Source organism: Puntigrus tetrazona, chromosome 5 (genome assembly GCF_018831695.1).
Source record: "Puntigrus tetrazona isolate hp1 chromosome 5, ASM1883169v1, whole genome shotgun sequence".
Taxonomy (NCBI): Eukaryota; Metazoa; Chordata; class Actinopteri; order Cypriniformes; family Cyprinidae; genus Puntigrus; species Puntigrus tetrazona.
In genome coordinates, this window is record NC_056703.1 from 21,094,643 (window position 1) to 21,109,854 (window position 15,212).

The 15,212-nt window shown below is 40.6% G+C and overlaps 1 protein-coding gene across 1 annotated transcript in view; it reads left to right on the top strand.

Annotated features, from left to right (window-relative positions):
- tecta (tectorin alpha) overlaps nucleotides 1-15,212 on the top strand; it is a 35,893-nt gene that overhangs the window by 9,695 nt on the left and 10,986 nt on the right. Inside the window, 11 exon segments of the mRNA XM_043238932.1 lie at nucleotides 6,309-6,333; nucleotides 7,770-7,790; nucleotides 8,767-8,799; nucleotides 11,568-11,696; nucleotides 11,810-12,097; nucleotides 12,217-12,354; nucleotides 12,506-12,671; nucleotides 12,840-13,072; nucleotides 13,376-13,555; nucleotides 13,723-14,293; nucleotides 14,452-15,065. Coding sequence (XP_043094867.1) covers nucleotides 6,309-6,333; nucleotides 7,770-7,790; nucleotides 8,767-8,799; nucleotides 11,568-11,696; nucleotides 11,810-12,097; nucleotides 12,217-12,354; nucleotides 12,506-12,671; nucleotides 12,840-13,072; nucleotides 13,376-13,555; nucleotides 13,723-14,293; nucleotides 14,452-15,065 — 2,398 coding nt within the window.

Below are 15,212 nucleotides of genomic sequence, written 5' to 3' on the forward strand. Positions count from 1 at the left end.
ATTATTTATTTATTAGCTACAGGGGTGTGCAATATATTTATAATCTGTGATAATATTGTAATTGTTGTTTTAATGCAATTAGACATTTTGCAATATAAAACATTTTACAAAAACAATTCAAAACACCCCTACAGTGTGATGAAGTCTAGTGCCTAGAGTGTGTCCTTTCACCCCCATGATTCAATCTAATAAAATGCATTTAAAATGATCACAAAATTCAAGATATGGGGACACTAAATTATATAATATCACACAAAGAGTGTCATTTTGTTTCCAAAAATTACCATGCTTACAAATGTAATGATTTTTTACAACAGTTCAAAAAATAAGAATTTAATTAAGAGGCAGAATATAAAGAATATCAAACACTGTCAGCTGTCCACAGCAGTCCTTAAGATATAAGCACAATAACACATTCAGCAAAATATTGTCGAATTATCGTTCTTGATAAAATCCAGGGAATTTAATTTTTATATTAAGATTCCAAGTACTTTTTATTGTCACTCCTAGTGTCATAAAAAAGCAAGGTAGTGTTTACAGCTACAAATAAAATACAGGAATATAATTTTTGACTGGTATTTTGTCTTGCGTGACTCTCAGTTGTAAAAGAAAACAATGCTCTTGGTCTCTTGTAACCACCTACATCATTACTATGGCAACCCATGTAGATACACTAGTTATTGCCTACACTGTCTAAAACACAGAATTGATTTCAACTGATGCAAAATGACCGTCAGTCCTAAAAGTATGAAAGCACAAATGGCAGTTGTGTGAACAAAGGCTAAGGTTCTCTATCTCTACTGCACCTTTTAAGTAGACAAGTTCACTGTACTACATGTAATATAGGTTAAGTTTCTATGAATAAAAAAAACTAATTGCTAACATGTAAATCACAAATTAATTCTCTTGGGTCTCAAGGGGATATTTCTCATGTCAAGTTGTGGATATCTAAATTTTGAGCTAATTGTGATTGTGCGCATGTTATCTACCTGAAAACAGATCATGTTGTTTTTGAGGGCAGTATCTACAGTAGACTCACTGTATGACTCTGCTATGAACCTGGTGCACTGCATAGTGGCGACTGTCCGGTCCCATCTCCGAGACCGATCTAAGCACTGTTCAAGGAATCCAAGGCAGCTATGTTATCACAGCGAACACCCATTCGCCTTCATTTAAGGAGCTTAGCCACACTAAATGAGACCCTTGAGTGAGACTGTTCTTTCTCTCAGACAGAGTGGCACTTTGTATAGAGGGGGCAGTATTCCCATGGCGAAGGCAGGGAGCCACAGGCACCTACCCAGGCTCAGGATCTGCTTTGTGGGGAGACTTTTCTGGACAGGCTGGGGAAATTACTTTGATTGGCTGTGTCGGTTACTGTAGCCTTCTAAAGCTAAAAGACTTTTTTGTGGAGATTTTATTTAATTGTTCCTGCCGATCTCCTCTTATCTTTCCCACAATCCTTCAGCAAGACGGGAACGAAGGGAGGGTAAATGGGGTGGTGGTGAGAACTTTCTCACGGTTTAAAAACTCACTGTGCTTCACAAACACACAAATACACAACCGCATCTCCTCACAAACACTCACAGATTTCTGGTCACGTCCATGGTGCGCTCACATTATTTTTGTCTAGAGGAATTGTTTTTTTTAAACAGTTGATGGTACTTCATGTTTTTGATGAAAACATTACACTATAAATTACTCACCACACAGCTGACAACTTCACCGTCACCATCTTAAAAGGATTAACACTTCAAAAATAACATTTTCCTGATCATTTTAAGGATTTAGTTCACCCAAAAATTAAAATTACTCCATAATTTAACTTAACCTTCTTTAAGTTACGTCATACTTTGATTCAAGAGCCAAGAAGCCGGACTCGACTCTCTCACAAAGTACAAAATACAGCCTTTGGCGGAAGTCAGTGATTTGAATTTTTTGGTTTGGTTTGATTTATGGAGCTTCAGAATAAATGACACTATCCAGCAGCATTACCAAGCTTGGAAGAGACTGTGTTCACCTGAAAGATTAAAGTTATATACAATTAGGATGGCTTGGGGGACTTCAATGGTGGATATGGTGGACTTCAATGGGAGCCCATAGGTTGAAGGTCTAAATTGCAGTTCCAGTGAAACATCTATGGAATAAGGAATAAGGGTCTTATTGAGCAAAATGATTGGTAATATTAAGAAAAAAAAAACAAATAAAAATGAACATACTTTTTAACCACAAATTGCACTAGCTTGACCTTACACGTTATGTAGTCACACACGGGACATAGTTGTAAGTACCAAACCAGGTTTACAAAGCGAACATGCAAAAAAAGTCAAATGTGGTATTTTACCGGTTTATTTTATGGTATTGCACATTTTAACCAATTGCACCAAATTCTGTTAAGCTTTGAAATTCAATGGCCAATCAGAGGCATTCAGATTTCAGATTTACTCATCAGTTGAGTGCATGCGTGTTCTCTGACTAAATTCCAGGCAAAGCAGAATCAGATGTATGTACAATGTAAGTCATATTTCAGTATTTTGTCTCCATGTCTCTCCCCATTATCGTAAAGACATTTTGGAGAATGTTCTGACTATGTTCATGACCGTGGTAATCGTTTGGCAGTTGTCAATGGGGCAGTCACAAGCCTCTTGGTTTTCATTTAAAATATCTTAAAATGTCTTCCAAAAGCTTTTACAAGTTTGGAACAACGTGGAGCTAAGTGATTAATGACAACAATTTTGGGGTAGAGTATGCCTTTGATATAAAAGTATGACCCAGAATTGATCCTAATAGGGTTAGCATGTTGCTAAGCTTACTGTAGGGTGCTGTAGAAAAGTTTTCTAAAACCTTGACCTTGACATGCTATTTATTGTTTTGAGAACCAAGATATATATATATATATATATATATATATATATATATATATAATATATATATTTTATCACTATTGGTTTTTAACTAAAATGGGATAACTTAACTGAAATAAATGGGCTCCATTCACATTGTTCTTTTTTTCTCACTTCTTTTTTTTAGGTACCACACTTTGGTAGCACGCTATGGCCGCCTGGCCCCTCTTGCAGAGGTGGATTTGCGCCCTCTCTGCCATGTCCAGGTAGAGGTACGTTTTGGAGACCAGATAGAGTCCCTAGAGCTCAGATTGGATCAGACAGTGGCAGACCTAAAGAAGCAGTTGAGGGTCGTGGTCCAGCTACCTCCAAACAAGATACGTGTGTACTATATCGACCGGCAGCTTGGCTACGCACTAGAGCCTCAGGAGATGAAATATGGAGCACGAGCACTTCATTCCTACAGTATACGAGATGGAGATGAAATCTTGGTGGTGCCCAAGACACAGTGACAGAAAAGAGAGCAACAACTGAGCACTGTTTGGAAAAAATTTTATTGGAAAACTTCCAGTTAAGGCAATGTGAATTCTGTGAAGAAAGCACAAATGAACATGCCTTATGTTTAAAACAAAGAAAAACTGTCAGTCTGGTCTTCCAGCAACTTTAATCTTCTTGAAAAATAGTCCCTAAAAATTGGATCGGGATTAAAAAGACCTTTTTAACTTCCACTGCTCTGCGCATGTATGTGTATACGACAAAAAATGTGTGAACTTTTCTTGTTTTGTGTGTGTATGAGACTGCTTCTCAGGAATTACCCACAACTGCAAACATGTCTCTACTATAAAGAGTATTTTATAATTTAGTAAAGGTGCAGTATGGAATATTTGGCCCTCTAGCAGCGGAGGTATAAAACATCAAGTTACTCACAGAGGAACAGGTATACCGGTGTACCAATGTGCAATCATTTTATTAAGGCAAATGTCATTATATCAAACTCGCCCCCTGCTAAAAGAAAGAAGGAATCTAAAAAGACATATATCCATATCTTTTAATTGTCTTTAACTTCCCCTGTTGTGAAAGATGATTCCTTATATGCTTTAATTTTTTAATTATTCATTGTATTAATTATGTTGCTCTTTCTTTTTTTTGTCTGGACGTCATGTAGCCACGCAAAGACAAATTATGTGAAAGTGACATTTCATGTAAAATCAAAACGTTCATAAATCATTATTTTCAACTTACCATTGTGAACATCTTCTGGCATCTTGGAAAGATATAAAAATACTTCATACTAGGTAAAAATATGCAGAAGGAGAAACAGGCGCCTTAGTTCTTTTGACTCCCTGTGCCCTCAACATAGCGTTAAGGCCGTGAGATGGTCTGGCCCGGGGGGTGGGGTCATATAGAAAGTGAATGCTACTCCAGCTGTAACACCAGCTACTTCTTGTCTGCTTGAATTACAAGAGTAAACTACAATCCTGAAGCCCTCTAAAGTTTACACGCTTTACATTCACAAATGCAGCTCCCCCTTTTATAACCTCCGACCGTGTGCTATCCCCTAGTCAGCTTTCTCGCTGCTGGACAGACTGCTTGGATTATATAGGTGCCATATTCTCATTGATGTTTAAGACAAATCATGTGCTTTTCAATTATTAATTTGCATTTTAATTCATCATGCCTGTGTTACGGGGAAGGAAACCAAAGGGGACCAATAATAATGAAAATGTATTTAATTATTGAGTATATATGCTTTTTGTTGGATTGTTATTTTTAAAAAAACGAGAATGTGGAACACTGATATATTTAATTTTTACTTTGACTTTTATTTAGATTTTTTTTCTTTGAAGGTTACCGATTTAAAGTAAGTTGAAGATATTTTTGTTGTCATGTAAGCAGGAAACATTAAGGGAAGCCATACAAAAATAACCTCATTTTGTCTATTTAATAGCTTTGAAATGACCTGTTTTATTCTCAATATAAAACTAAATAGGCAATTTAAATGTGTTGCACAGATTCATACTAATTTTAACATTCAGTCTTTGTGGACTTATTTATTTAACCACAGTCAGCAAATACCAATCTATACGTTTAAGGAATTGGATTACCAGGGCTTGTCCTATTCATTCCCGTACCGTTTCCCTGCAGAATGGTTCTAATGTTGGAGCGACTGATATAGTATAGACTCCCTCTCTAGTTACCAAGCTGTCCCTATGCAACCCTATCCCAGCGGAAGGTGTTAACAGGGAGCTTGAATCCATTAGGGGTTCAGATTAGCTAGAGAGGTTATATATATTAGTGTTATTGATGGGGAAAAGAGTCTGCATGGATATTGTTGTCAGATATTTAGACAGCTTCGTTTCAGTGTAACCGCATATGTCATACTGATGATCTTTTATTGTCGTATCAGAGAAGTCCAGCTTCTGTTTGCACTCTAATCTGAATCTGTTTTGCTTAAAATTTCCATCGCTGTTTCAGTTGTGTCCTGTTACTGGAAATTGAGCTTGAGTGTCATATTTTTGTCCAAATCCTATAATTATACCATATTGTTGCCACATTTATTTACTCACTCCCTGTGTAATTTTACTCTTCACTGATAATCGCAAAACCCTGTAATGCCCCATTTGGATAATAATCCTGCACTATGCCAATGTCTCACGAGAACTGTATGTTTGCTTTATTCTCATCTACAATCTGTAGTGACTTTGCTTCCAGCATCCCTTTTATCCCATCCTTCAGCAGTGCCTGTGTCTCTACAAGTTTCTCATTGCTCATATTTTGTTCTTATTGTGTTCTGGTTGTAGTGATGACATTTGATCCTCTCTGTTCTGCTCCCAAAGGACATCTGGTCTCTAATGCCAAAATGTTGTTAACAGAGCAGGTGCTGACATCTTTACTTACTGCTGGATATGTATAATAGTGTTTGTCAGAGTGTAAAGAGGGCCATTGGCTCGTGCCATGGATACTAATTCAGTGTTAATTATAAAATGAACACTGACATGAAATATTGTTGTAAAAGTGTGTGATATGTTTTATGATTAAAGGTATTTACCATTATGTGAAATTCTGTTGAATGCCATACTGAAAAATGTTTAAAAATAAATTGCAGCCAAAGCTTTGCATGAAATTCTTTTAGTCTTGATGTCCCCATGGTGCCAGGGTAATGGACGTTTCTCTTTTTTAATGATAAATGTTTTATTATTAGTGGATATATCAGTACATAGTTCATCTGACACAAACCATGTTTCACTGTATGTTAATGGTAAAGATGTTAACAGCAGAGGTTCCCCATGATGGTTCCTCATTTTGTTTTAATCCAAAATCCACTTAATTTGGCGCAGCTCAAGAATTTGAAAAACTTCAGTGGTAAAGTATAGCAACCTGCATGGTCTTTCGGTTAAAAAAAACCTTGAAACATGTTTATTTCAACAATGTTACCTTTGCCTATTGCCTTTTCTGTTTTTTGCTGTGCTTTCTTTTGAACTATTCCTCTTTTGTTGCTGTAGTTGTAGTGTATTTTACCCAGCTCACACTAGGGACTAGCCACTGCAGAGACCTCACCAAGAGCCTAGGCAAATGCTAGCATCCAACTGGAGCCTATCCAGCCAGATCACCGCAACTGTTTGGCTGATAAAAAGCATCATGCCTAATTGGTTTCACCACATTCAGAAGTGCTGGCCTATCCCTGTCACGCCTACTGGTGAAAGCTACACGTGCCAAACCTGGCAACGCTGTCACACTCGCAGGCTCACACACTCTGTCCAACCAAGGCTTAAAACTTCCATCTCCTTAGCGGCCTTACTACTGGGCAGCATAACCTCCCAGAGTGCAGCAGTAGACAGAGTTCACTGGTGGATCGGCAACACAGAGAGTGGTGCCAATCTGAGGGAAGAGGGACAAGGGGTTACCAGGGCATGAAAGCAGGGGTGGGCTACAAAGACAAGGTCACACTGGGAGTTGCTAAGGGATTTGGTGTATTTTGGATAGGCGGGGGTTTTAAGAAAGTTTTTTTAATCACCTCACTCTAGCTAGAGCAAAAAGAACTGGCTGGGCAGCTGGTAGCCTGATCTACCCTGTGCATCACAGAGCAAGGAGCGGTGAAGGAGGCTCATTGTGTGGCCAGGAGGGGGAGATGTTTTCTGAGAAGGTTTGAGTTACCTTAAGGGGGCTTGACATTGTTGAGGAAAGGAAGGAAAATGAGGGCAAGGCAACTGTTTGGCATTGGATGCATCAAGGTGGTTTGGATGAAAATTAAGATATTGGATGACCCAGCCAGGGTCTTGTCCAGGGCCTTTTCCAGCTTCCAGGGTCAGGCCTGGTGGACCTACCGGCAAGCAACTACAGTGTTCGCGCGTCCAACTATGCTTGAGTCCTTTCCCACGGAAATGGTTCGATGACTCCAAAGGTCCTTGTTGTACCCGATGACATTATGGTAATTCGGTCAGCCTGATTTGAATCTGCCAGGTTTGGTTGGCAGGTGGTTGATGGAGCTGACAGTTTGCGATTACATTTTATCAGACACTTGACTCCAATACCCAGACAGAGGAGTTAATGCTTATCGCCAAAGCTCATAGCCATCTCTTGTTCTTGGTGGGACTGAAACTGGCTGTAAAGATGCAGGATTATCTCAGCTTGGTTGACCTATTCCACAACCACAACATTTCTGTCATCATGGTCAACATGAAAAAGAATGAGGGACAAATATAAAGAAAAGACACTGAATGATAAACCCTATTAGTAAGCTCATTACAACGGCAGAGGGAGACGATGGTGAGAAGATACGGACTGCTGTCTCCTCCTTGTCCTTACTCACTCTTTCTTTTTTCTGTGTCTGGTCATTCCAGCACAAGATGATTCAACTATCCAACAGTCAGCCTGGGACCACATTGCGCTCTTTGTCAAATTCTCTGTTCTTGTTGTGCACTAGTTTAGTTAAGAGTATGGGCTGCATTTGCACAACAAAGCAACAAGGTGTAAAGGAACCCTCCACTGGGACCCCCACATTGGTCACAGGGAATCTGGGGTCTGCGTCCGTCCAGTCGGCTTTCACACATCCTGCCCTCCTCCAGTATCTAGTTACGTCCACTGTCCTCCTAGAAACAATGCTGAGTCTGACTCAGATCTCACTCCCATCTCCTTCCCAGACCCTATCACCGTGGATGCACCAATGATTTCCCCCCTTTTTGTTGTTATCTTGCCACCGCATCTATGGAAATGAGCCCCATTTGGAGACCAACTCAGGGTTGAGTGAGCTGTTGCAAATGAGGCTGTCCTTAATTGGTGCAGGGAGCCCAGTAAGACAGGAGGGGGAGCACTGATTTACTCACGCACGCACATACTTAAGAGTGTCCAAGTTGATTCATGTTAATGTGGTAACCCAAGCTCTTCTCCCTTTTTTCAGTGAAATAAAGCAATGTTTTTCTGCTGTGTTTCCTTTTGTAAATAAATGCCCCTAGGGTGGGCCGTAGAGCCCCTGAAGAGATGCAGTGGACTGTGCACCAGCTATGGAGAGGGCTGCTATCTAGGGAATTGGGGTTCAGTCCAAAGGCCTGACATTTTCTTCAGAAATCCTCTTTGTGCTTACAGCTCTAGTTTCAATATTTCCCTTTAGTTACTTACCAAACGCCACCCTTCACTGGTCCACAGCTCTACCCCCCTTCTCTTATCCACTCTCTCTTTACCATTCTGCTCTTGTTCTTCGTCTTTCCCTCTTTCGAAAGTCTCAACCCCTCTCTCCATCCCCACCCCTCTCTTTTTCCCTCTCCTATCCTCCCCCTTCCCCAAAAACTGATCTCAGATTAACTTTAACACTATCCCTGGTGCAAAAGGTAGCGCCTGCCTCTGATGCGTCTCCCTCCAGTAGAGCCATACAGGGAACTCACACACTCACTCCTCCTCTGTCCTCTCATTCTGGGATCACTTTCTCCAGACTTTTGCTCTTTGAAATCAAGCATACCCTGAGGCACGGATTGGGCCGTGTTTGCCATTCTTGTCTTTGGCGGTTGTCCGGTGGAATTGGACCAGTGCAGTGCTCTGTGTGAGTGGAGGATTTAGGAGGGTTTTTCTGGGCAGTCTCCCCCTCCCTTTTCTTCATCCAAGAGCAGAGCCCCTCCGCTCTTGAGACTGCGTTGATGGTACCCACTTGGATGTGACTTAGAGGCTGATGCACAGGTGACGTGCTGAACTTCCGTCCTATGAAGGCAGGTGAGTGCTGAATTGTTAGTAGTGGTCTCTGAATCGGAGCTCTTGTGTTTTGTTCTTTGTGTTTTGTTTTGTTTTCTTATGACAAATTAACTGTCTTTCACTCCTTGTCACTTTCTCACAAATGATCTTCAGCTGCTCTCTACCTCTTTTACACCTCCCTTCCTTCTTTTTGTTTTGGAAGCACACTTTGTGCGTGAAAATGTAAATGATAGGCTTTAACTTCCAATCGGTAACTAAGTAATTTTGATAACATCTATCATTGGTATTAATGCCAGTCGTCAGACAGACAGCTTGTTTGAGATCGGTTTCTGAGAGGTTAGCCAAATGAACTCTGCCAGTCTATGTAATGTGATGTGGAGAGCAATGGATTTACCTGTTGGCATCTCACACAGTATCTCATGGTTCACCTGGGAATCCCATCAAATGCCAGTTTTGTCTGTGCTGTGGTTTCATGACGGAAGATGTTATACAGGACTTTGTCCAAAACACGTAGGCTCTCTTCAGAAGACTGAATTTCAGTTATGTTGGAAGGTGGATATTCGTTCTTATTTGGCAATAGGAAGAAATGGTACACTTAAGACTAAGATTTAAGGATCCATTCATAATTTAAGCAGCTTGAATTAAAATTTATGGTTGTTCCCAATGCTAATTTTTAGAATGTTATAAATAATGGCATCCTGATATTGTTTGCATTAAAATGTAATGTCATGTTTCCTCTGATTTCTAGAAAAAAAAAGTAGCAACTAACATTTTTTCTTCTTGCTAAGTTCTTGCATTTTTTATGAATTTCATTTAAGGCTGATTTTTTTCAAGTTATGAAAAAGTCTTTACTGTGTGATAGTTTTATGGAACAGCATAATTCTCTAACGCGGGATATTTATCTTACTAGGCAAAGGCACAGGTCATACGATTACTTTTCTAACATTTAAACATTGTGTGAAATATGAACATTTTAATTAGACTTACATGTCATAACATGTCCTGATTGAGCTATGATGACATTTTGAGCTTTGGTTCTTTGAGCTTTGAGCTTTTGTTGAGTAAAGCCTGATAACATAATTCTGGATTTGTGATACTATGAAAAGCTAACATAATTAATAATAGGCAAGGCAATGAAATTGTGTTTTTCTTTACTAATATAACTAGGCCTAAATTATATTACATTATGCATTTTGTGCTATACACATTACATAGTTAAGTACTAATAATTACTTCAAAATACTAATAATAACTGATCATTTAAAAACACAGCAATACCTTTTGGGCTTGCATTTGACTATTAGGTAGTTTTCATCCTTAAAACTGAATTATACCGGATGTACCATTTTATTCGAGTTTTGCTTACTGTTGGTTACTATCTGTTTTGTCATTGCACTTTCTAAAAGGCCTTTAGTCCTCCTCATCCTCATCAAAATATATATTAACCTAAAACATTTACAACTGAAAGTTTTACCATCAGAATTTTTTTTTATCCTTATCATTTCCATCGTCTGATATTTGAGAGGTTGTCCATTTATTTTGGCACACTAACGCTAGGTGAATCTAAAGGGAGTGAAACCCAAACTTCAGCCCCTCAGGGTTGCCGTAAAGACCCTGGCAACTCAAGCCTGCTAAATTAAACCCATTAGCCTCACTGTTCACAGCCCTTTCTCTGATGCCAACAAGTCATAACACATAAACACTTGGTAATGGACCCTTCAGACGATGGAGAGGAGCAAGTCAAGTTCTCCCAGCCGCGGGCTCATTGGCACTGTGGAGGCCTGGAACTGCATCACCATAACCCACTCACACGGTAGTGCTGGAGAATGTGATCCCAACACATTGTTCCCCATCACATAATAGAACCTTTTCAGCTCAGGCTGAACAGGCCCACCATGGAGAGGGAAAAAGGGGCAGAATGCCCTCATGGGAGACCTGGGAGACTGCTCTTTAAACCAGGGAAGATTGGAGACAAATGTGTCTTGGCCTAGTTGTTTATTTATTTAAATAGGTTTATTATCGTGGTATTCTTTTGTATTATAGTTTTCATGTTTTTTAAATCTTAAAATAGTTGATGGCAGTACAACATCACTTCTGTTTTGTGATGAATACTTTCATGTTTCCCAGGTGTTTAGGATGGTCAGAACAGGCACTTTAGTCTCTCTTCTCCAGCTCTTCAGCACCCTTGCTCCCAGAGGAGGTAAGTGATGTCCACTCTGTACTTCATATAAACTCTTCTGCCTCTACAACACTTCATGAGCATTAGATGTAACAGTGATTTATAAACAAAAAGAGCAAAGGCACTGAGTAAAGAATCAAGCTATAAGTAATGATGTCAAAAAGGCTTCAGTCTTTTGATGCAAGAGCCCAAAACCAGAAGGCATAGAGCTTATGATGTACCACCATCTATGCAAAAAGACACATCACTGAATGTACATATTTGAAATCCTTTCTTCACAGTCTGTCCAAACACCCTTACATCATGGCCAACCAATCAATGCATTTTTTGGTCATAATTTCCTTTCCATCTGCTTAGCTTTTTCTCAGGATACCCTCTACCCCTTTGGACCAGCTCACAGGGATATAGAAACCCCTAAGATGGATGATGGCAGTTCTACAGAGATTCCACTACTAATTCCATTCATATTCTTCAATGTGCCCTATAGGTCCCTTTATGTAAGTGTCCAAAATATACCAAAGAACTATAACCAAAATATTAGTGCAACATCTTAGGTGTTCAATTCATCAATGAATTTTGTAACAGCACACCACCCTACATTTTCCAATAGGTCAACAACAATGGAGTGGTCTCCTTCAACGTTCAGGTGAGTCAATTCACTCCAGAGGCTTTTCCCCTCAGTGACAGCCGTTCCTTCATTGCCCCTTTATGGGCTGACGTGCATAATGGTATCCGTGGGGATGTGTACTACCGTGAGACAACAGACCCAGAGACCCTGGAGAGGGCCACTCAGGATGTCAGAAAGTATTTCAAGAATATGGTGTCCTTCACTGCCACCTGGGTCTTTGTTACTACCTGGAATCAGGTCACCTTTTATGGGGGCAGCCAGACAACGCCAGTGAGTGAAAAAGAGTTTTTTTTTGCACGACCAATATCAAAATTTTGTTGAGCATCTTGTAATGTGCGACCACATAATCACCACCACCACAACAAAATCATTCTTTCTTTTTTTTTCAGGTAAATACATTTCAGGCAGTTTTGATCTCCGATGGCCAAGCTTATTTTGCTATGTTCAACTATGGGGAGATCAGTTGGAGCACAGGCACAGCTAGTGGAGGAGACCCTCTTACAGGCCTGGGAGGAACCACAGCACAAGTAGGCTAATAAAAAAAATCTTATCTCACTTCATCTTAACAGAGTTACAGAGGTTCTGGTTCTTTGCATCAGGTTTATTTTCACATTTCCTCTGGAAAATCAAAACATAACTGATCTCTTTATCATTCTCTGCTATGATTGCTCTCTCTAGGCAGGTTTTAATGGTGGAGATGTCAGCCATTTCTTTAACCTTCCTGGATCACGCTCAAATGAAGTGGTCAACATTGAACAAACCACTAATGTTAACGTACCAGGGCGGTGGTTCTTCCGTATTGATGCTGATCAAATAGACCCAGCAAATGGCTGCAGCTACATTGGTACAACAAAAACTTTTTATAGTTTTGGATACATTCAATTAATTTTACTGAAAATTAATGCTAATTTTGTGCTCCTTGTTTATTTGCCATGTATACCGTTTATTCAACTTGTTCCACTTGTTCTTATGCTCTCTTCTTTTTTTCTGTCTTCCCAATTTTTTTTTTCAGGGCGGTTTTACCGGCGTGGGGAGGTTTTCTGGTTATCAGACCAATGCACTCAGCGATGTAGATGTCTCGACCTGGATAATGAGGTCATCTGTCAAGAAACTCCATGTGGTCAGTTAGAAACCTGTGAACAGGTGGAGGGAGCTTACTACTGCCAGCCTACCCGTACCAGCACCTGTGTGGTGTTTGGAGACCCCCACTACCACACTTTCGATGGATTTCTTTATCATTTTCAGGTGCAGTATAGGGTTAAAATCCTATTTCCATAGAAATAGTCAGTAGTAGTTAACTCTAATAATAATGGGTGAATAGGTGATGTTTTCTCCCCTGAAGTACACTGGGTGCACTGATGCTTCTGGAAATAGTAAAGTATGAAAAATTTCTAGGATCATCATGTGTCACATTGATATCCATTATCAGAGGTTATGCTAGATTCCAAGCTGTTGTAAGGTTGCCCCAATCAAAAAGCTGAATCATTGATGGATTTGGGGTTTTTTTTTGCTTCGTAAAGAAACTGATTTCGTTGATCTCCCATCCAGGGTACTTGCTCATACCTGTTGGCTCGTCCATGCTGGGAAATGCCTGGTTTGCCCTTCTTCAGTGTGGAGGCCAAGAATGAGAACCGTGGTGTGACCACTGTGTCCTGGCTACGGGATGTGACAGTAGAGGTCTACAACCACCGTGTCACACTACCCAAAGGGACTCTGGGAACTGTTCAGGTTAGCTTTCTTCATGTTTCAGTCCTTTAAATTTGAAGCTGTTCCGACTAAACTGACCAGCTGTGCAATCAGTATGAATAGCTGCCTAGTAGATTAAATTGTTCTTGCAGGACACAGGCGATATAACCTTTCTCAATGTCTTTCACTTTGTGTTTCTGTTGTTACAGGTGGATGGCTTGATAAAGACTCTCCCTGTTCAACTTCAACTAGGTGCTGTCAAGGTATACCAATCTGGCGTTGCTGTCGCTTTGGAAACAGACTTTGGTCTTTTAGTGACCTATGACGGATTGCACTACGCCTCCATCTCCCTCCCCAGCTCTTATTTCAACAACACTTGTGGTCTATGTGGTAACTACAACGATGACCCCGCCGATGACCCCGTGTTGCCAGATGGCTCTTTGGCAGAGAGCGTAGTGGAACTGGGTGGTAGCTGGCGAGCTGAGGACACAGATTTTCGTTGTACAGATGGCTGTGCCCAGAACTGTAGCATGTGTGAACCAGCAGCCGAAGCATTCTACTTTCGCTCAGACTACTGTGGGCTGATCAATAAGACTGATGGCCCTTTCCGAGACTGCAGAGCTGTGGTAGACCCCACAGCATTTGTGTATAGCTGTGTTTATGATATGTGCAGCAATCGTGATAACATCACCACCCTGTGCCAAGCTATACAGGCATATGCACTTGCATGCCAGGCCTTGGGAGTCACTATACGACCCTGGAGATCACGCTCGTTCTGTGGTGAGTGATATCAGGTGTGGCCTTAAGGTTAATTCTAGTTCTTTTAGAGGTTAAATGAAGTTATACATTATTTAATCCTTTTCTCACATTCTAAATATGTCCTTTCTATGTTCTTATTTCCACTGACCTTGCATTTTCTATTTGCCACTGGTTCTTAGCATTGACATGCCCTGAGAACAGCCACTACCAAGTTTGCACAAGTGCATGTCCTGCCTCCTGCTCCGACCTAACATCTCACCTTTACTGTACCCATCCATGCACTGAGGGCTGCCAGTGTGACCAGGGCTATGTGCTGAGTGGCAGCCGATGTGTCCGTCGTTCTGATTGTGGATGTGAACGTGACGGCCTGTACTATGCCCTAAATGAGACCTTCTGGGCAGGGGAAGGGGGTGAGGTGGGTGAAGAATGCTTCCAGCGTTGTGTGTGTGGCCCAGCAGGAGAAGTAACATGCTTCAACGACTCTTGTGGTGAAGGTGAGGTGTGTGTAGCAGAAGTTGGGTTGTTGGGATGTTACCCTCGTCGTGAAGCAGTCTGTTCGCTGTCTCAGACTCAAATACTGGCTACGTTTGATGGGTTCACAATGCCATTCCCTGATGAGAGCTCATTCTACCTGGTGAAGACTTTGGGACGCTTGCCTGCAAATGTTACATCAGTGGAAGTGAAGATTGGCCGGAAGCTGGTGAATAAGGGCCCTACATGGCTACGGCCAGTAGTTGTTAGAGTGGGACATTTGGAAGCACAGATAGGTGGCTCAGATTTTGACGTGATAAAGGTTTGTGGAGATTTTCATATTCTCTAATCTGCTAAAAAAAGTTGCCATATGTAAAACTAAAATATCATTACAGTAGCTTTGATTGTTCCTCAATATATTCTTAACTATTGGTCATACCAAGTTATCTGATTGAATGACATACTGATG